We start from the raw sequence: 20,705 nt of genomic DNA, 5'->3' as shown, positions 1-20,705 counted from the left end.
GTATCAGTACCATGTCTGTGTCATAGAATGAATTTGGTAGGACTCCTTCAATCCCTATTTTTTCAAATAGTTTACATAGCATTGGAGTTAGTTGTTCTTTAAATGTTTGGTAGAATTCACCTGTAAATCCATCTGGTCCTGGGGACTTTTTCTTAGGAGGTTGGTTAATAGCTTGGTCTATTTCTTTTTCTGAGATGGGACTATTTAGACTACTTACTTCTTCCTCTGTTAATCTGGGCAAGCTATATTTTTTTTAAAGGTATTCTTCCATTTCATTTAAGTTATTGAATTTATCAGCATAAAGTTGAGCAAAGTAGCTCCTAACTATTGTTCTAATTTCCTCTTCATTAGTGGTGAGTTCACCCTTTTCATTTTCAAGACTATCAATTTGCTTTTTCTCTTTCCTTTTTTTAATCAGGTTTACTAAGGGTTTGTCTATTTTGTTGGTTTTTTCATAAAACCAACTCTTAGTTTCATTAATTAATTCAATAGGTTTTTTACTTTCAATTTTATTAATCTCACCTTTTATTTTTTTAATTTCAAGTTTTGTGTTTGTCTGGGGGTTTTTAATTTGTTCCTTTTCTAGCAATTTTTGTTGTAAGCCCAATTCGTTGGCCCTTTCTTTCTCTATTTTATGCAAGTAGGCCTGTAGAGATATAAAACTTCCCCTTATTACTGCTTTGGCTGTATCCCACACATTTTGGTATGATGTCTCATTATTGTCATTTTCTTGGGTGAAGTTTTAATTATGTCTATGATTTGCTGTTTTACCCAATCATTCTTTAGTATAAGATTATTTAGTTTCCAATTATTTTTTGGTCTATTTTCCCCTGGCTTTTTATTAAATGTTATTTTGATTGCATTATGGTCTGAAAAGGATGCATTTACTATTTCTGCCTTACTGCATTTGATTTTGAGGTTTTTATGCCCTAGTATATGATCAATTTTTGTATAGGTTCCATGAACTGCTGAGAAGAAAGTATATTCCTTTCTGTCTCCATTTAGCTTTCGCCAAAGATCAATCATATCAAACTTTTCTAGTATTCTATTTACCTCTTTGACTTCTTTCTTATTTATTTTGTGGTTTGATTTATCTAATTCTGAGAGTGCAAGGTTGAGATCTCCCACTATTATAGTTTTGCTATCTATTTCCTCTTGCAGCTCTCTTAATTTCTCTTTTAAGAATTTAGATGCTGCACCACTTGGTGCATACATGTTTAATATTGATACTGCTTCACTATTGATGCTTCCCTTTAGCAGGATATAATGCCCTTCCTTATCTCTTTTAATTAGATCAATTTTTGTTTTTGCTTGATCTGAGATGAGGATGGCTACTCCTGCTTTTTTGGTTTTGCCTGAAGCATAATAGATTCTGCTCCACCCTTTTACTTTTAGTTTGAATGTCTCATCCTGTTTCAGGTGTGTTTCCTGTAAACAACATATAGTAGGATTCTGACTTTTAATCCAATCTGCTAACTGCTTCCTCTTTATGAGGCAGTTTGCCCCATTCACATTTATGGTTAGAAGGACTAATTCTATATTGCTTGCCATCCTATTAACCCCTGCTTATGCTTTTCCCCTTTCCTTCCCTTTTACCCTCCTATCCAGTATTAAACTGGTGAACACCACTTGCTTTTCACAGCCCTCCCTTTTTAGGATCCCTCCCCCACCTTAAAGATCCTCCCCTTATTTTACCCCTTTTCCTCGAAATTACTGTATTCCCTTCCCCTTAGCTTACTCCTTCCCTTTCACTTTTCAATGAAGTGGAAGAAGTTTCACCATAAATCGAATATGTCTATTGATACACGCTATGTTCATCTCCCTCCTTTCTTTCTCTCAGATATAATAGGTTACCTTTGCCTCTTCATGAGATGTAGTACCACCACTTGACACTTTTTTATGATATAATCTCCTTTCCACCACTAGTTTCTAAGACAAATTGTACATATGTTCTTTACATATTTTTTTGACAGAAGTATAGTTCTCAAGATTTCTTTTTACCTTTTTAGAAATCTCTTGAGTTCAGTATTTGAAGATCAAACCTTTTATATAGGTCTGGTTTTTTCATCAAAAATAGATGGAATTCATTTATTTCGTTAAATGTCCATCTTCTTCCCTGGAAAACGATGCTCATTCTTGCTGGGTAAGTTATTCTTGGCTGCATACCAAGTTCCTTAGCCTTTCGGAATATCATGTTCCAGGCCCTGCGTTCTTTTAATGTGGATGCTGCTAGATCCTGTGTTATCCTTATTGTGGATCCTCCATATCTGAATTGTTTTTTTCTAGCAGCTTCCAATATCTTTTCCTTTGTCTGATGGTTCTTGAACTTGGCCACTATATTTCTTGGCGTTTTGATTTTAGGGTCCCTTTCAGTAGGTGATCGATGAATTTTTTCAATGTCTATTTTACCCTCTGTTTCCAAAACGTCTGGGCAGTTCTCTTTGATAATTTCCTCGAAAATGGTGTCCAAGCTCTTTTTTTCCTCCCATTTTTCAGGGAGTCCGATTATTCTCAAATTGTCTCTCCTGGATCTGTTTTCCAGGTCTGTTGTCTTTCTGGTAAGGTACTTGACAGTCTTTTCAATTGTTTCATTTCTCTGGTTTTGCTTGACTCCCTCTTGGTTTCTCCTTGAGTCATTCATTTCCACTTGTTCCAGTCTAATTTTCAATGATGTATTTTCTTCACTCACTTTTTTTATATCTCTTTGTAATTGTCCAATTGAGTTTTTATCTTCTATGGAATTTTTTTCCATTTTATCCATTTTATTTTTTGGAAAGCTGATTTCTTTTTCCAGCTCACTAATCCTGTTTTCCTTGGAGTTGTTTACCTTTTCCAGCTCACTAATCTTGTTTCTCAATGATTTGATTTCTTTATCCACTCTGTTTTTGAATGCATGGGTTGACTTCTCCAGGCTCTCTTGCCAAGCTTCCCTTTCCTTTTCCCATTTCTCTTCCAGCTCTCTTGTGAGAGCCTTTTTTATTTCCTCTATGAGGTTCTTTTGTATTGAGGAGCAGCTTATATCCCTCCCAGGGGATACATCTGGGGACAGTCTGTTCCTAGTCTCCTCAGCATTTGAAGTCTGCTCCCTCTCCACACAGAAGCTGTCAATGGTTAGAGCCCTTTTGAATTTTTTGTTCATTTTGTCAGAGCAGGAATCAAAGAAAACAAACTGACAAGAGAAACAATTGGTCTGTTTTGCGGGGGATGGGGCTGGATAGTATTATTGGGCTTCCTCTACAGACTGGGGGTAGGGCAGCAGAGAGCCACTAACAGAACAGCAATGACTGTTCTGAGTCTGCGCTCTGAGGCTCCGAGAACGCACCAAGTCAGTCCAGGTGTGGGTTGGGGGTGGCCCGGGTCTGAGAGAAGCTGGCTTTCTGGTGTTTTAATCTTCACCTCCGGTGTTTACACCCTCTCCACCGCTCCTGGCTTGCTGCCAAGACGGAGCATCCACACTGGGGCAAAAGCCCTTTCACAGAAACGGCAGAGATCACACCCCTCCCCCTCTGGTCTGAGCTGTGTGAGCTGTCTGTCTCGCTCTGGCTGCCTGCCCTCAGTCTGCGCCCAGTCTGATTGACCCTCCCCCAAGCAAACACAGACCTTTTCTGGCGACTTTCAAGGATGTCTTCTCTTGGTGATATTTTGTGGATTTCTTTCTGGGTCAAGCGTTAAGTCTGAGGCTTGTCATGAAGTAAGTTCTGAGAGAAAATGAGGAGCTCAAGCAGCTGTCTGCCTCCACACCGCCATCTTGGCCGGAAGTCTCGGGCAAGGGGATTTGAATGAAGAATCTGAGTGTGTAGACTCTGATCCCCAGTCATTCTTTAAGATGAGATTATTCAGTTTCCAATTACTTTTTGGTCTATTTACCCCTAACTTTTTACTGAATGTAGCTTTTATTGCATTGTGATCTGAGAAGAAGGCATTTATTATTTCTGCCTTCCTACATTTAATTTTGAGATCTTTATGTCCTAATATATGGTCAATTTTTGTATAGGATCCATGAACTGCTGAGAAGAAAGTATATTCCTTTCTATTGCCATTCAGTTTTCTCCAAAGGTCTATCATACCTAGTTTTTCTAATGTTCTATTTACTTTTTAAATTTCTTTCTTGTTTGTTTTGTGGTTTGATTTGTCTAAATCTGAGAGTGCAAGGTTGAGATCTCCCACTATTATAGTTTTACTGTCTATTTCTTCTTGCAGTTCTCTTAACTTTTCCTTTAGAAAGTTAGATGCTATACCACTTGGTGCATATATGTTTAGTATTGATATGGCTTCATTATTTATGCTACCTTTCAGCAGGATATAGTTTCCTTCCTTATCTTTTTTTAACGAGATCTACTTCTGCTTTTGCTTGATCTGAGATAAGGATAGCTACCCCTGCTTTTTTGGCTTTACCTGAAGCATAATAGGCTCTGTTCCAACCTTTTACCTTTACTCTGCATGTATCTCCCTGCTTTAAGTGTGTTTCCTGTAGACAACATATTGTAGGGTTCTGCTTTTTGATCCAATCTGCTATCCGTCTCCGTTTGATGGGATCGTTCATCCCATTTACATTTACAGTTAAAATTACTAAATCTGTATTTCCTGCCATCGTATTATCCCCAGATTATGCTTTTTTCCCTTGACCCCCCTGATCCCCCTCCCCGATATTTAATTTACAGACCCCCCTTGTGACGCGCAACCCTCCCTCTTTTTTTTTTTTTTTTTAAGGATCCCTCCCCCCTCCCTCCAAGTCCCTTCACTTATTCTCCTTTTCCTTTTCCCTTTTCCTCTCCCCCCTTTTAATGAGGTGAGAGAAAATTCTCTGAAAAACAAATATGTTAATTATTTACTCTTTGAGCCTCTCCTGATGAGAGTAAGATTCACACAATGATTCTCCCCCTCACTAAGTTCCCTCAGATATGGTGTATTTTCTATGCCTCTTCCTGGGATGTAGTTTCCCTCTTTTTATCATTCCTTCCCCTTTTTCTGAACCAACCTCCTTCCCTTTGCTACACCCCCCTTTTTTTCTTTAATATCAGTAAAATCAAATTATCCTTGAGTATTTTTTATATACCCACAACAGAGTTACAGTTCTCTAGGGTTCTGTGTACCTTTTTCTGTTTCTCTTCAGTCTTGTGGATGTAGATCAAATTTTTTGTTTAAGTCTGGTTTTTTTCTTAGAAACATATAGAATTCCTCTGTTTCATTGAATGACCATCTTCTTCCATGGAAAAAGATGCTAAACTTAGCTGGGTAGTTCATTCTTGGTTGCAGTCCTTGATCTTTTGCCTTACGGAATATCAGGTTCCAGGCCCTTCTATCTTTTAATGTGGAGGCAGCCAGATCTTGGGTGACCCTTATTGTGGCACCTTGGTATTTAAATTGTTTTTTTCTAGCTGCTTGCAGGATTTTCTCCTTTGTGTGGTAATTCTGCAGCTTAGCCACTATATTCCGTGGTGTTCTTTTTTTAGGGTCTATTTCAGAAGGAGTTCGATGAATTCTTTCCACATCTACTTTCCCTTCTGTTTCTATTATCTCTGGACAGTTCTCTTTGATAATTTCCTGTAAAATAGAATCTAGGCTCTTTTTTTGGTCATAGTTTTCTGGAAGTCCAATAATCCGCAGATTATCTCTCCTAGATCTATTTTCCAGGTCTATAGATTTTCCCAGTAAGTATTTGACGTTGTTCTCCAGCTTCTCATTTTTTTTGTTTTGTTTGACTGATTCTTGGGTTCTCTGTGAATCATTCATTTCTATTTGTTCCATCCTGACTTTTAAGGAGTTGTTTTCTTCTTTCACAGTTTTTAGTTCTTTTTGTAAATGCCCAATTTCGTTTTTAAATGAATTATTTTGCTCTATTGAATTTTTTTCCATTTCCCTAATTTTTTTTTATGAGAATTATTTTCTTTTTCCAATTCAGAAATTCTATTTTCTTGAGACTTTTTTATCTTTTCCAATTCAGAAATCCTACTTTCCTGTGTTTTTTTAACCTTTTCTAATTCATAAATTTTGTTTCCCTGCATCTCCTGTGAATTCTTTATTTTTTCCAACTCCAATTTCAGGACGTTGTTATTCTCTATCATAGCTTCCCTTTCCTTTCCCCATTTTTCTTCAATCTCCCTTAATTTTTTAAGAGTTTCTTCTAGGAGAGAGTTATGTGATGGGGGGCAGGAATCGCTCCCCTTTAGGTTGTTATCTGCTGTCTCTCTGCTGTTAACTTCCTCGGGGTTGGATACCTGCTCTTTCTCTGTATAGAAGGAATCTATGGTTTTTCTTGGCTTTTTGCTCATACTTAAAAAATCTTTTGGGGTCTGTCCCTGGGGTAGGAAATTATTTATTTACTTCTTTACCAGCTTCCTCCCAGACCAGATGGATGCAGCCGCTCTAGCGCCTGAGCTAAGATAGAGCTCTGGGAGAGAGTTCCCCACCCCCTCCCTGGAAGTGCCCCAGAGGTGACCAGCACTGCTGTGCCCCGAGGGCGCTGTGTTTTAGCGGCTTCCCTGAGGTTGAGACTGAACAGTAAAGACAGCACAAAGCCCAGCCTATGCGTCCTGGTGGGGCGTGGATGTCTGCAGCAGGTGACGTGAAAAGCCCCTGTGCTCAAACTGGAAGTGTCTGCCAGAAACCACGGTCCCTAGTTCAAAGGTTCCGCTTCTCTGGGACTTCCTGGAGCTGAGTTCCACTCCCTCCAGCTAAGCTAGGCAGTGTGTGTTGCCTTGGGCCGTATCCACCCACTTGTCAATCTCTTAACTATTCTCAGGTGGTAGCTGAGGCCACACCCCCTGGTGCCGAGATCTGCTGAGTCACCTCCAGGGTCCGGGGGAAAATCTAATCTGAGTTTTAAAATATTTTGGCTTTCTCTTCTGAACTGCTAAATAATTAGCAGAGAAGAGCTAACAGCCTGTGCCAGATTCCTTTATCTCAGTGGCTTCTCTGATCCCAGAGCCCTTCCCAGCGCAATGGGCGCAGTATGCGAGCACTCAGCCGTCTGTGCTGGCCTCTCTTCTTCCTCCCCTGGGGACTGACCTTTCCTGTTGAAACTCCAGATTCTCTTCAGCTGGTAAGTTGTGCTTCCAGTCCTTGTGGTATCTATCAGTCCTGAGCTAATTCTGAGACTTAATTTATCTAATCGGTTGTGAGGGAGTGAGGACGTTCACAGAGTCATGTGTTTCTTCTCCGCCATCTTGGCCCATGGACCTTATCTTGGTTAATGCTGTCAAATGTGGGTCAATGCTTACTTTTTAGCACAAGTTTCCAATTTTCCCCAAGAACTTTTGTCAAAAACTGAGATCTTTGTGTTTGTCAAACACTCAATTACTAGAGTCATTGACAATTGTATCCCATAAACCTAATCTATTCAATGATTGACAGCTGAGTGTTAAGCTAGTATCAATTGGTTTTGATGACCATTGTTTTATAATAGTTTTAGATCTGGTACAGATAGGCTAGCTTTACTGCATTTTTTTTTCCCCATTAATTTCCTTATAATTCTTGACCTTTTCTTCTTCTAGATGAAGTTTATTTTTCCTAGATGTGTAAAATAATTTCTTGGGAGTTTGATTATTATCCCACTGAATAAGCCAATTTAGGTAGTACTGAAATTTTTATTACATTTGCTCAGTCTACATTTGAGCACTTGATGTTTTTTCAGTTGATAGATCTGACTGTAGTTTTGTGAAAAGTGTTTTATAAGTGCATTCATATAGACCCTGGTTTTGCCTTGGCAAGAACTCTCATACATTTAAAAGTTTATTATTATTATTATTATTTTTAACAAGGTTACATTCATAAGGTTTCTCCTCAGGGTGAATCCTGTGATGGCCAATAAGAACACTAATTTCTCTAAAAGTCATTTAACCTTGGTTAAATTCATAAAGCTTCTTTCCAGTGTGAATTCTCTGATGTCCAATAAAACCTCCCTTGCTTCTAAAAGCCTTTCCACATTGGTTACATTTATAAGGTTTCTCCCCAGTGTGGATTCTCTGATGTCCAATAAAACCTCCCTTGCTTCTAAAAGCTTTTCCACACTGGTTACACTCATAAGGTTTCTCTCCAGTGTGGATTCTCTGATGTCCAGTGAGACCTCCCTTGTCTCTAAAAGCCTTTCCACAGTGATTACATTCATAAGGTTTCTCTCCAGTGTGGGTTCTCTGATGTACATTAAGACCTACCTTCCTTCTAAAAGCCTTTCCACATTGGTTACATTCATAAGGCTTTTCTCCAGTGTGGATTCTCTCATGTCCAATAAGAGCTTCCTTTTCTCTAAAAGTATTTCCACATTGGTTACATTCAAAAGGTTTTTCTCCAGTGTGGATTCTCTGATGTCTAGTAAAAGCTTTCCTCTGGCTAAAATCTTTGCCACATAGCTGACATTCATAAAGCTTCTCTCCAGTGTGGATTCTCTGATGTCCAGTAAGAACTCGCTTTTCACTGAAAGTCTTTCCACACTGGTGACATTCATAAGGTTTCTCTCCTGTGTGAATTCTCTCATGTACAGTAAGACTACGTTTATCTCTAAAAGCCTTTCCACAGTGGTTACATTCATAAGGTTTCTCTCCAGTGTGGATTCTGTCATGTCTAATAAGAGCTGTTTTATGTCTAAAAGCCTTTCCACATTGGTTACATTCATAAGGTTTCTCTCCAGTGTGGATTCTCTGATGTACAGTAAGATCTATCTTCCTTCTAAAAGCCTTTCCACACTGCTGACATTCACAAAGTTTCTCTCCAGTGTGGATTCTCTGATGTCTAATATGAGCACTCTTTTCTCTAAAATCCTTTCCACACTGGTTACATTCATAAGGTTTCTCTCCAGTGTGGATTCTCTGATGTACAGTAAGATCTATCTTCCTTCTAAAAGCCTTTCCACACTGGTTACATTCATAAGGTTTCTCACCAGTGTGGATTCTCTGATGTCTAATATGAGCACTCTTTTCTCTAAAATCCTTTCCATATTGGTTACATTCATAAGATTTCTCTCCAGTGTTTGTTTCCTGATGTACAATAAGAGTTCCTTTTTGTCTAAAACCTTTGCCACATTGCTGACTATTATAAAGCTTCTCTCCAGTGTGGACTCTCTCATGTACAATGAGACTTTCCTTTCTGATAAAACCTTTTCCACACTCATTACATTCACGGTGTCTCTCCCTAAACTGGATTCTCTCCTGTGTTTCACAGCTTTCTCTCCAAGTAAAATCACAGGATCCATCACCCATGAATCGTTGCTTGGGAGTTTCTAGCACAGAATAGCTTAATTCTGCAGGCGTTTCCTTCATTTCCAGTCTGATTTCTCCTTCCAAAATAAAAGAAAAAAAAGAAAGAAAGGAAAGAAAACACTAAACAGTAAAATAAATATAGCCATGATGCAGGCATGCACACACACACACACAAATACATTTACATTCCCTTCCCTTCATCAGCAGAAGAAAAACTCAGTTATTTTCTCTTTTCCTAGGAAAAAAGAAAAATTTTAAATGGGCAAACCCAATCATTTTACATCCCATTAGTTCACATCCCAAACATGATTTAATTTCTAAGGAGTTTCATGCACAATTACAATGGAATTTCACAATAACCTGTGACAACACAGAGAGTCCCTTCATTCTCCTTAGGTGCACAACTCAGGTCACCAGCTCAGAATGGCTGAGTGACTCAGGCCAAATCCTAAGAGCTGAGACTAGAATTTCCACCCTATGAATAGGCATGCTCTGCCTACAGTATATCACAAACTATCTCAGTTTTTCTCTGTTTTTTCCTTTCCCTTTCATTATCTGCACTTTCACTCATTTTCATAGATATGATATTTGGTGCACATATAACAAATACTCAAATTGTTTCATGATCTGTCCTGCCTGTAACGATAACAGATTTCTATGCTGATCCCTTTCAATTCTATTTTTTTCTATTACATTATCTGAGATCATATTCAGCAGGCTAACACAGTTGTATTTTGTATTTGCCTAAGGTAGAAGTGATTTTATTCTGACCCATTACTTTTTTTGAGGTAACAATTAATTTATTTCTTTTTTAAAAATATCATTATATGATCCTTGCTTATCCTAAGATACACAATTTTTTTAAAATGCATGAAATTATCCACATTTAAAAATGTCTCAAATAGGAAATTGAGTTCATCATGCTGAGATATGGAAGGGTAGTGCAGGCTGCACCATTACAATCCTTTCCTTTTAAAAGTTCACCAAGCCTTTGAAAACTTGAGATAAAGATCCAAGGGGTCTGACCCAAAAATGTCTGAGCGGCACCTAAAGTGGTGAATAAATGTCTGATTTGGTTATAAAGGTAGCTGTCCTCTGGAACCACAGACATGTGCGCATTTCTACCTCTGCAAGTCTTTCAGCAGTGATTTCAGTCTATCATGATCACCAATTCATTATGTGGAGGACTGTGCACTAAATGCATCAAACTGGCTACTTCTAAGTGTAACATATTCTTTTGGTTTCTCAACTTGACATCAGAGTGTTTCCATCATTCCAGGAAGATTGGACACTCATATTCAAAAGGTCACAAGCCTGCAAAGATCCTCAGGGACTGTCTCTCCCTGGTCCACAGTAGTTTTCTCCCTCCTGGGTTATCTTGCAACCCTATCTCATCCCATCATTAATAGCCTGGGTCTACATTCTTGCAGCAGTGCTGGCAGACTACTTGAACACCATGGTAAGGGGGCAGGGTCAGGAGAGGCCATCATGAAATCATCATGGAAGGACACAAACTTTCTACCAAAACAGACCTTAAAGTGAAGGTCACTGAAATGTGTAAGCTTATTTTCTAATTTGAATGTTTCCTCTGATTATGTTACTTATCTTCTATCTGGCAGAATCACAAATCAATTGTTTGGCTACATGGGTGGTCATTCAGTAGGATTTCTGTTCCTATCATTTCAAAGGTTTTGATTATATAAATATTAACAACAACATAAAGCAATATATGTAATTGACCCTTGTGCCATTTAGAGCAACCTTTGTCATGAGCCAATAGAAATATAAATATTTTTTAACAGTATTTAGTAATGGCTTTTGACTGGCTAGAATTTAAAAAATGAATTTCCTTGTCTCCATAGGAGACATGTTTTGTACCTCATACAGGTATGGCCATGTTCATCATATCTGTTTCATAATCAAAATACAATTACAATGGATAGAATGTGGATAGGGCCTTGAATCAGGAAGTCCAAGGTTTTAATCCCACCTCCGAACCTTACATGTCAAGTTATAGGACCTCTGTTGGACTCACTTTTTTTCTCTTTAAAATGGCATAATAATAACACTTAAGTCCTCTGGTTCTCATGAGTTATGAAAAAAGACAATGCAGAGCATGGCACACAGGACACTTTGGGTCTTTCCTCCCTTGTTCTACTCTCCTTCTTAAATCATCATGATCCTCACCAATTAATGATGCACTGGGACACTAAATTATTCAGTTTATCTGATGCACAGTGGGTCTCTCCACAGTTGCTAGTGTGCTGTCTGCCCCAGCACTCTGTGACCTCCATCAGGGCAGGGGATGTCCCTCACATCTCTTTGTGTTCCTAGTGTTTAGCCCAGGCTGCCAAGTAGCAGGCCCTTACTTATTTACTGACAAGAAAAAGTTCTAAGAAATGGCTCAAGTCCCAAACCTATTCCTTTTGGGCACTGTCAGGAGATTCCATTGCCCCACATCCCAAACAAGGACTTCTTCCAGGATGACAGATGAGCATTGGAAGGGACCTACAGGGCCATGGAGTGCAGACCACTCGTTTTGTAGAGTATACAGCCAGATTCACTGACTAGCTCCAGACACTGCTGCCAATAAATATTCAATAAAGAATCCCATGCCTGGTTTTTCTCCCCCAAGCTGAGCATATACTTCAGGGTAACTCCCAGAAGCCTTTTGTAACCACAGCTCTCATATACCTAATTTCACTTCACTCACCTGAAGAGCATCTCCTCAGGCTTTCTTGGTCCAGCATCCATAGTGCTTCCCTTGGCTCAAAATAAGGCATCATCTCTTCTCTGGGAGCAGGAAACCCTGGGCAGGGAAATCAGTAAGAGAAGAAGATGGAGAGAAGTTGGTCACTTAGTTCTGCTTAGGGAAAATGTGAGGATCCAGAGCTGCTCCATGCTGAAATTCAGCCAATGATGTTCATATATATCAATCAATACTCCCTCACTGGGGCTTCTAAAGCAAATCACCTAAGGCAGGATGTGCCTGCTATTTGTACACCTTCTTCTAAGAGAGAGCTGAAGACCCATCCTCCCACTTGAAATCCTGTGAGGCTCCCTTCTGGCAGAAACTTCTGATCCCAAACCTGGGTCAAAAGAGTTCTTGGGCTGGAGCAGCCTCAGGCCTGATCAAGAGGGACATTGGATATGACACACATTGATACAGAAGGAAAGAGTCATTCCATAGTTTCCATTATCCAGAAGTTAAGGGAGTCAGTCGTGCAGTGGAGAATCCATGGCATAGAGTCAGGTGTGATTTGAGCTACTAACTGTGTACCTCTGACCAAGTCAATTAAACTGTATTTTGTTTTCCTCAATTTCTACAACTCTCAAATGGGGATGAAAATATCACCTGACTTGAAAAGTTAAGGTGAGGATAAAGTGATACAATATTTTGTTGTACATTTAACTTATAAACAAACATTTCAATATCCCAGTGTTATGAGCCAGAACTTGAAACAAGGTACTAAGTGGAATTGAGGAGACAATGGCTAAATCTAGTTTAGCATTGATTTAATCCTCCAACAAATAATGGTTTCCTAGTGATATAATGATTGGGGTATACTCAGTGTGGAACATATAAACTAGAAGCTTCAGTCAGGGAGATTGAGAGACATTCTGATAGAAGGCAAAGGATTGGCGGCAGGAGCTAAAACTTTCAGAATCAAGGGGAGAAATTCAATTCGAACTTCCCAGTGGCTGGTCTAGACTCCTGAACTTCCCCCACTAAGACCAAGGACAGAGTGAAACACTCTCCAGAAAGCTGCCCAGCCCCAGGAAGGAGATAATAAAGGATCTGGATTATAAGAAAGCTAACTAGGGCCCAGGGAATGAGACAAGACTTGGAAAGAGACAATAAAGGATTTGGACTTTAACCCCTGGCTGTACTCATGGTGATTACTGAACTGAAAGGAAGGCTGCCTCCAGAGACCCCGAGAAAACCTCAACAGAGAACAGTACATGTTGGTGCCTGAACATGGGACCAAGAACCTTCATCTATGACCCAGAAATTAGGGTGATTACAAAAACAGACAAGGAAACTTTGTTAAGGGCTAAAGTAGTATTCCAGCAAAAATGTAACAAATGTTTAGAAAGGAGATTTCTCCACTGCATGGAAAATTTGTCTAAAGCTTGGTCAGACTTATAAAAAACTAAGGTTTGATTACAATTTGGGGACAGATCGCTGAACTTTTAGAAACTGTACAGTACATATCTCCTTGGTCCTCTAAGGAAAAAGAATTGAATTCAGATAAGTGGAAATTAGTAGGAGAGCAACTATGTCAATACTACAATGAAAATGGACCTGACTCAATTTCTTAAGACACACTTAATACATATAATTTAATACAACTGGCTTTAATAAATTATATAAGTTTTAGAATAAGAAAAAAGAAGAAAGAGCAGGAGGAGGAGGATCCAAAAAGATGAAGAATCAGATAAGAATGAAGTTAAATACAATTCTAAGTGTGGCACTTCACAGCAATAGAAATTAAGGCATTCCCCAACCCCTGACGTCCCTCCCTCAATTAACCCTTCATGAGTGGAGGGAGAAGGAGGAGGGGGAGAGGCAGTAACACATTCAGCACCATTTATGAAGCAGCCTATGACAAGATTACAAAAGACATTGGTTAAAGCTAAGAAAGAAGGACAGGATATATCTGATTTAATAAATGCATATCCTGTGATTGAAGAGCTTGACTCTGCAGGTCAACAAAGGAGAAGATCCATTCCTTTTGATCTGGGAAAAAAATAAGGAAAAGGGTTGTACTCTTTATGGGGCTACATCATCTTATGTTAAAATGTTACTAGAGAATTTGGCTTATGAAATCTTAACTTCCAATGATTGGAAATCCATAGCAAGGAACCTGGACAAAACTTGTGGCTTTCGGAGCGTCATGAATTATGTAGGATTCAAGTCCAATGCAATAAGCAAACTGGAGTTAATACTTTGCCAACTAGCAGGTGAAGGCCAGAATGGAGACAATTCAGCACAAATTAATTACCTCATAGCAGTATATGAGCAATTGCTACTGCTACTATAAAAGCTTGGGGCACCCTCCCAGGGAAAGATCGAGAGGAAGCCTTCACAAAAATAGAGCAAGGTTCCAATGTACCCTTTGTGGATTTTGTGGGACGTTTGCAAACAGCTGTCACAAGAACCACTGGAGAAAATGCAGCTATAAGAAAAATGCCCATGAGGTTTGCAGAAGAATGATATGGGGACTACACAAAGATCTTAAGATGCTGTGCCACAGTGGGCACAAATGCTTATTATAATCAGACTATATTGAACATGGGAAGACAGGATCCCTCTTGGCAAGGGACTACTAAAGAGACTTGTCGATGTTTTCAATGTGGAAAAATAGGACATCTGAGAGCCCAGTGTAGATGTAGAGATAGAGTGAGAAGACCTAAAACCTTATGTCCAAAATGTCATAAGAGCTTCCACTGGGCTTCAGAATGTAGATTGACCATGGGAAATGAGAAGTGGGGCCCAGCTCCAAGATATCAAACAAAAGACAGGTGGGGCATGATGGCAACCGAGGTTATACCTTTAGAAGTTCAGGATTCTGATGTGATCAGTCAGCTAAAAAGCAATCAGATGGCAGAAAAGGATTACAACTCTGGAGAATACAGGCTTTTTTAACCCAACAGAAGAGCAGTGTCCAGTGCAAACAGCTCCAATGTAATTGCCAGGTGATGAGAAGAGATTTAGAAAGTGGTGAATGGAAGGGACCAGATAGATTAACTATTTGAGGAAGAGGGTTTGCTTGTATTTCTACAGATGGAGAAGGAATCAGATGGGTGCCAACAAGCCATATTTGCCTTGTCCATTGGAGAGAGACAGAAAAAAGAGAAAAACCTCAAAACAAAGGAGAAGACCTAAAAAACATCTGACTCTGAAAGAGCATGGCTGATAATGAGACTGTTACAGAACTTCAAAACCAGCAAAAATCATTGGATTCCTTAACACAAGATGAGACTATTACAGAACTTCAAAACGTTCAGGAATTATTGGATTCCTGGCACATGAAGTAGTGGATAATAGATTCCTTTTGGACTATTTCTAGGACTTATGGACATGTATAATTCCTCATGTTGATTCATGTTATTTGTCATGTCACTACTAGCCTCTGTTACTATGTGCTTATGTAATTTATGTAATTATGTGTAATGCCTCCCATATTTTTTAACTTTATTTTTTTAATTAATTTTTTATTAATTTTATAATTATAACTTTTTTTTTTTGACAGTACCTATGCATGGGTAATTTTTTACAACATTATCCCTTGCACTCACTTATGTTCTGAATTTTTCCGTCCTTCCCTCCACCCCCTCCCCTAGATGGCAGGCAGTCCCTTATATGTTAAATATGTTATAGTATATCCTAGATGCAATATATGTGTGCAAAACTGAATTTTTTGTTACACAGGAAGAATTGGATTCAGAAGATAAGAAATAAGTTGGGAAGAAAAACAAAACTGCAAACAGTTTACATTCATTTCCCAGTGTTCCTTCTTTGGGTGTAGCTGATTCTGTCCATCATTGATCAATTAGAACTAAATTAGCTCTTCTCTTTGTTGAAGATATCTACTTCCATGAGAATACATCCTCATACAGAGTTGTTGTTGAAGTGTATAATGATCTCCTAGTTCTGCTGATTTCACTCAGCATCAGTTCATGTAAGTCTATCCAAGCTTCTCTGTAATACCTCCCATATTGATGGATTTATATATAACTGTTTTAAAAGTGAGACCCTTCAGAAACCCGCTAATCTGATTTGATTTCCCATTTCCTTTGGTGTTTTCATCACCCTTCCTGAGATATCAGGGAGGGCGTGATCACCTCCTTTTTTGGGGTTCTCACCTCCTTGAGAAGTCAGGGAGGTCATGACTACCTATGTTCCAAAAACAAACGAAAGCAGGAGATGTTATGGGCCAGAATTTGAAACAAGTTACTGAGTGGAACTGAGGAGACAATGGTTAAATCTAATTTAACATTGATTTAATCCTACAACAAATAATGGCTTCCTAGTGATGTAATGATTGACTTATACTCAGTATAGTGCATATAAGCTAGGAGCCTCAGCCAGGATTCATTTGAAAAGAAGGCAAAAGACTGGTGGCAGGAGCTTAAACTCTCAAAACCAAGGGGAGAAATTCAATTCGAACTTCCTAGTGGCTGGTCTGGACTCCTGCAGTTCCCTACTAAGACCAAGGCCAGACTGAAAGACTCTCCAGAAAGCTGCCCAGCCGCAGGAAGGAGATAATAAAGGATCTAGACTATAAGAAAGCTAACCAGGTCCCAGGAAAGGAGATAAGACTTGGAAAGAGACAACAAAGGATTTGGACACCTGGCTATACTTGTGGTAATTATTTACTGAAAAGAAGGCTGTCCAAAGACCCTAAGAAAACTTCAACACAGAACATTACATACTAGTACCTTTTAAAAGAAGACAGACTGTGCATGAAAGTGTAAATTGACAATGCCCAACTTGCTATTCCTTTCAAACCGAAAAGAAAATTATCAAATAAACTTTTTCCTTTCACTTTGTCTGCACTCACCTTAGAGATGGCTGCCATTGCATAGTAGACAATGTAATAAATAATAAACACACAGACACACGTAAAATTATACTGGCTATATTTCTATTTATCAGTTACAAAAGATAGAATGTGGATGGGGCCTTAAATTAGGAAGCCCAGGGTTTTGATCCCACCTCAGAACCTTGTAAATCACACCCGTACGTATGTAAAATTAGGCTATCCATACTTGTATTCATCAGTTTTTTCCACTGGATGCAAAGAACATCTTTCTTGATTTGTTCTTTGTGATGAATTTCTGTCCTTAGAATCATAAAATAACACATTTGCTGGAAGTTGTCCTTAAACAGTTTTGTTACTGTATTGTAAAGAAAGCATATGGCACACTCCTTGGCAGGTAGAAATATGTGCTTCTTCCCTTCTCTTCCTTTCCCACCCTTGTGCTGGAATGTGGAGGAAATCCAAAGGCAGATTGAGGAGAAACTTTGGCCACAAACTGACACTTGCTAAAAAGAATAATATTCCAAATACTGGACCCATGTGAAAAAGGAAGGAGTTGAAAAGCCTCCTAAGCAGTTTTCAGAGTTTTGGGGGACAAAATTCATGTCCAGATGGAGGCTAACCTCTAAGAGTAGTTCCATGTTTGAGATGCTTCCCCTGATTTAATCTTTGACCTGGGAATGGGTAAGAGAGAGTTTTGGGAATAACAAAGGACATTCCTGGGTCCTGTCAAACAAGGCAAGGCCAGCCCTTTGCCTCCTCTTCCCCCACCCCAAAGCCTGCACACTGGGCAATGAGGATACTTGCAAGTATCAGGGGAAGTGCTCTTACCCAAGGAGAGCAGGTTCTGGGCATTCTCCACCATGACCTCCTTGAACAGCTCCTTCTGAGAGGGATCCAAGAGCCCCCACTCCTCCCGGGTGAAGTCCACAGCCACATCCTTGAATGTCACAACCTCCTGCAGCGTCAAAAGTCAGAAGATGAGGTGCTGAAAGACCCTTCAGAAGAAGAGTCCAACCCCGTCCAATTTAGGGGAGGAAACAGAAGCACAGAGCAGGAATTTGCTTAAAGGGTTTTCCAGGAACTTCTGGGGAGCTTGGCACATGAAAGCAAGAGGAGGGGAGAGAGACTCTGGGTGGGGAGGGGTGCTGGGTAGGCCTAAGAAAGCAGAGCTGCTCCCTCTGGAATGGAGATTCAGGATGCAGTGGTGTGTGTGTGTGTGTGTGTGTGTGTGTGTGTGTGTGTGTGTGTGTGTGTATCTCTCTATCGGGTCCCAAGATGTCAAGGCTCCAAGGATGCAGTTGGGCAGGGCAGTGTTACTACTGGGTTCCCCTGTTTTTGTACAGAAATGACCCATACATCAGGCCCTGACAGCTCCATAGCCCGTCCTCCATGCCAAGGGAAATGGCTGTGAGTGCTGCTATTGGTCTGGTCTGGGATGGACTGCACTCACCTGAGGAGGAGGTCCGAGGCTCCCAGGGCCCATTCCCTCTGGCTCCAGGCTCCCTGTGGAGGTAGCAAACACCCAGAGTGACTGCTTTTTCTCAAGTCCTCCCTTTGGTCCCTGGTCTTTCTCTCAGAGTCCTGCTGCTCCCACCCTGGAGGGCCCAGAAAAGTGGCAACAGCCAAAGATCTTCCTAACAAAGGTCACAGCTCACCATGGGGGGCTTTAATTTTAAGTCTCTCTGAAAACCCCGAGAAAGCCAGGAACCCCAGGGGAGTCCTTCCCTTCTTTCCCTCTGCATGCAAATGCCCAGCTTCCCCCATCCCCATACCAGGCTTTGCCTTTGATTTCATGGCCTGGGAGAATGGGGTTTGGGGCCCTGACAGTAAAACTGTTCTAATTTCACCCCACTTTTGCTGCCTGCTTTTGACCCAAATCCTGGGCCAGGACTAGGTCACCAGGAGCTGGGGAGGGAGAAGCATCCCAGAGGAGGAGAGGACTTCCCCTCTTTTTCTCAGCAGAAGGCAAGGCTACAGGGATTCCTGTCTGAGTGTGAGGTCCTCCAGGAGTTACAAAGACCCTGGCCCTGCCCCTAGGGGAGAGTCTGCACCCTTCAGAACAAGGTAGAGAGAGTCAGGATTGGAAAGGGAGGTGGTCTCAAGAAGACTGCTCCCCTTCTTTTACCCCTCTTCTCCCTCAGAGGTACAAGGGGCTTTGGGATTCCAGATGAGAGGAGACCAGTCAGCCTCCATGGCTCCTGAGTCAGAGCTCTCCCCTTCCCACCTGGTCCTCTGCCTCCCTGCCTCTCCTCCATCCAGCTAACACACACATGATCATTCTGTACAGCAGACTGCTTGGGGGTAGGAGGGAGCAAAAGTGGGGAGGTGGAGGAAGGGGGGGGCTCTGGAATAGAACCCCAGGAAATGACCAGGGAAAGCCTGAACCTGAGAGACAAAATCCAGTCTGGCATTCAACTCTGAGGGGTGGGAGAGAAGAGGGGCCAGGGAAGCAGGAGGTCTGGGGATCAGGACAGACCAATGGAAGTCCTGGAAGTCGGGTCCAGTGGGGGGAGAAGTGTTGGACAGCTGAGGCTGGGAAAGCAGGAGGACTGTGCCCTGAGGTCTGCCTGGGAGATGGGGAGGAATGCTGGGACTTCTGGTAGAGCTCAGGCTTGGAGTCTGACAGCAGGACAGCTGAATCTCTAACCAAGAGATGGGATGGGGAGCCGGGACAGCTGGGTGCTGATCAGAAGGCTGAAATCATGGACAGAGACTGAAGTCTGGGAGAGTGTGTCCCAATGGGAATCAGGGCAAGTCTGGGGAGTGATTGGGAGTCTGGGAAAGGTTAAGGGGTGGGGGTCATGCAGGGGGCAGCCTGGGTAGAAGTGTGCTCCTGGGAGACTTGTTGGTCATGTACCCCAAGGTCAGAAGAGGAGACTCAAAGGGCAGGGCAGCCAGTGGGAGCCGGAAATGTGGGGCATGCGGGCTCCGACCTACCTGGGAGCTGCAAGCACAGGCTTCGGTGCAGGAATGGAGAGTGATCCCAGCTCCAAGGGGGAAAAGGGGGGAGAGCTGAGCTCCCGGGGAAAGGGGGGAGAGCTGAGCTCCCGGGGAAAGGGGGAGATCTGGGCTCCCGGGGAAAGGGGGGAGATCTGAGCTCCCGGGGAAAGGGGGAGATCTGGGCTCCCGGGGAAAGGGGGGAGAGCTGAGCTCCCGGGAAAAGGGGGGAGATCTGAGCTCCCGGGGAAAGGGGGGAGATCTGAGCTCCCGGGGAAGGGGGGAATGCTGAGCTCCCAGGGAAAGGGGGGAGATCTGAGCTCCCGGGGAAGGGGGGAGAGCTGAGCTCCCGGGGAAAGGGGGGAGAGCTGAGCTCCCGGGGAAAGGGGGGAGATCTGAGCTCCCGGGGAAAGGGGGGAGAGCTGAGCTCCCGGGGAAAGGGGGGAGAGCTGAGCTCCCGGGGAAGGGGGGAGAGCTGAGCTCCCGGGGAAAGGGGGGAGATCTGAGCTCCCGGGGAAAGGGGGGAGAGCTGAGCTCCTGGGTGGAAAGAGAGGGACAGGACTAAGCCTCAGGGAAGGTGGAGCAGTTTTCACTACAGAGAAGGGAAAGGGAGCTGGGCAGCAGAGGGATCTCAGCTCAGACTTCCTGTTTCCGGACAGCCCAGTCTGGGAGGGTTTTCCTGGTCCCTTGCAGGCCCCGCCCCCTCCCCATCCTTCCCCCAGGATGCTTGAGCCGTTTCCTCCAATCACACCCAGGGCCTGGACTTCAGGGCTCCCAGAGCCTCTCCCACCTTAGTCCTGTCAGGAAAAGATCTCCTGCAGTAAACTCCTCCCAGCGCCGCCTCCCCCCCACCCCTTGAGAGCTCCTCCTCCCACCCTCACCCCGCCCCCATCCTGCTGCCCTGGGGAAAGTCCTCCCCTCACTGACCCACAGTAAGGGAGCCCCCCTCCCACCACTCCGAACCTCGGGAAGCGGACGCCTCTGGGAGCTCGGGGTGCTGGACAGCATTCATAACTGCACATCC

General features: G+C 42.1%; 1 protein-coding gene across 1 annotated transcript; it reads right to left on the bottom strand.

Moving 5' to 3' along the window:
• Positions 1-7,695: 7,695 nt before the first annotated feature.
• Positions 7,696-20,359, bottom strand: LOC141546285 (uncharacterized). Its single transcript, XM_074273975.1, has 5 exons — positions 19,682-20,359; positions 18,195-18,247; positions 17,573-17,699; positions 11,908-12,003; positions 7,696-9,271 (listed from the first exon to the last, which is right to left on the bottom strand). Exons 2-5 carry the CDS (start codon positions 18,225-18,227, stop codon positions 7,836-7,838), a joined length of 1,692 nt encoding a protein of 563 aa, XP_074130076.1. The 5' UTR covers positions 18,228-18,247; positions 19,682-20,359; the 3' UTR covers positions 7,696-7,835.
• Between the last annotated feature and the right edge of the window lie 346 nt (positions 20,360-20,705).

This window comes from Sminthopsis crassicaudata, chromosome 6, assembly GCF_048593235.1.
Source record: "Sminthopsis crassicaudata isolate SCR6 chromosome 6, ASM4859323v1, whole genome shotgun sequence".
NCBI lineage: Eukaryota > Metazoa > Chordata > Mammalia > Dasyuromorphia > Dasyuridae > Sminthopsis > Sminthopsis crassicaudata.
This window is presented reverse-complemented; position numbering and strand designations above follow the sequence as displayed.

What these genes read in the sequence shown, in the direction of transcription:
- LOC141546285 (XM_074273975.1), bottom strand. Translation starts at nt 18,227, where the DNA reads ATGGGCCCTGGGAGCCTCGGACCTCCTCCTCAG. An exon ending in GCCTCGGACCTCCTCCTCAG is followed by an intron (nt 17,700 to 18,194) that starts GTGAGTGCAGTC and finishes TTGACGCTGCAG; the next exon opens with GAGGTTGTGACATTCAAGGA. An exon ending in CCAGAACCTGCTCTCCTTGG is followed by an intron (nt 12,004 to 17,572) that starts GTAAGAGCACTT and finishes TTCCCTGCCCAG; the next exon opens with GGTTTCCTGCTCCCAGAGAA.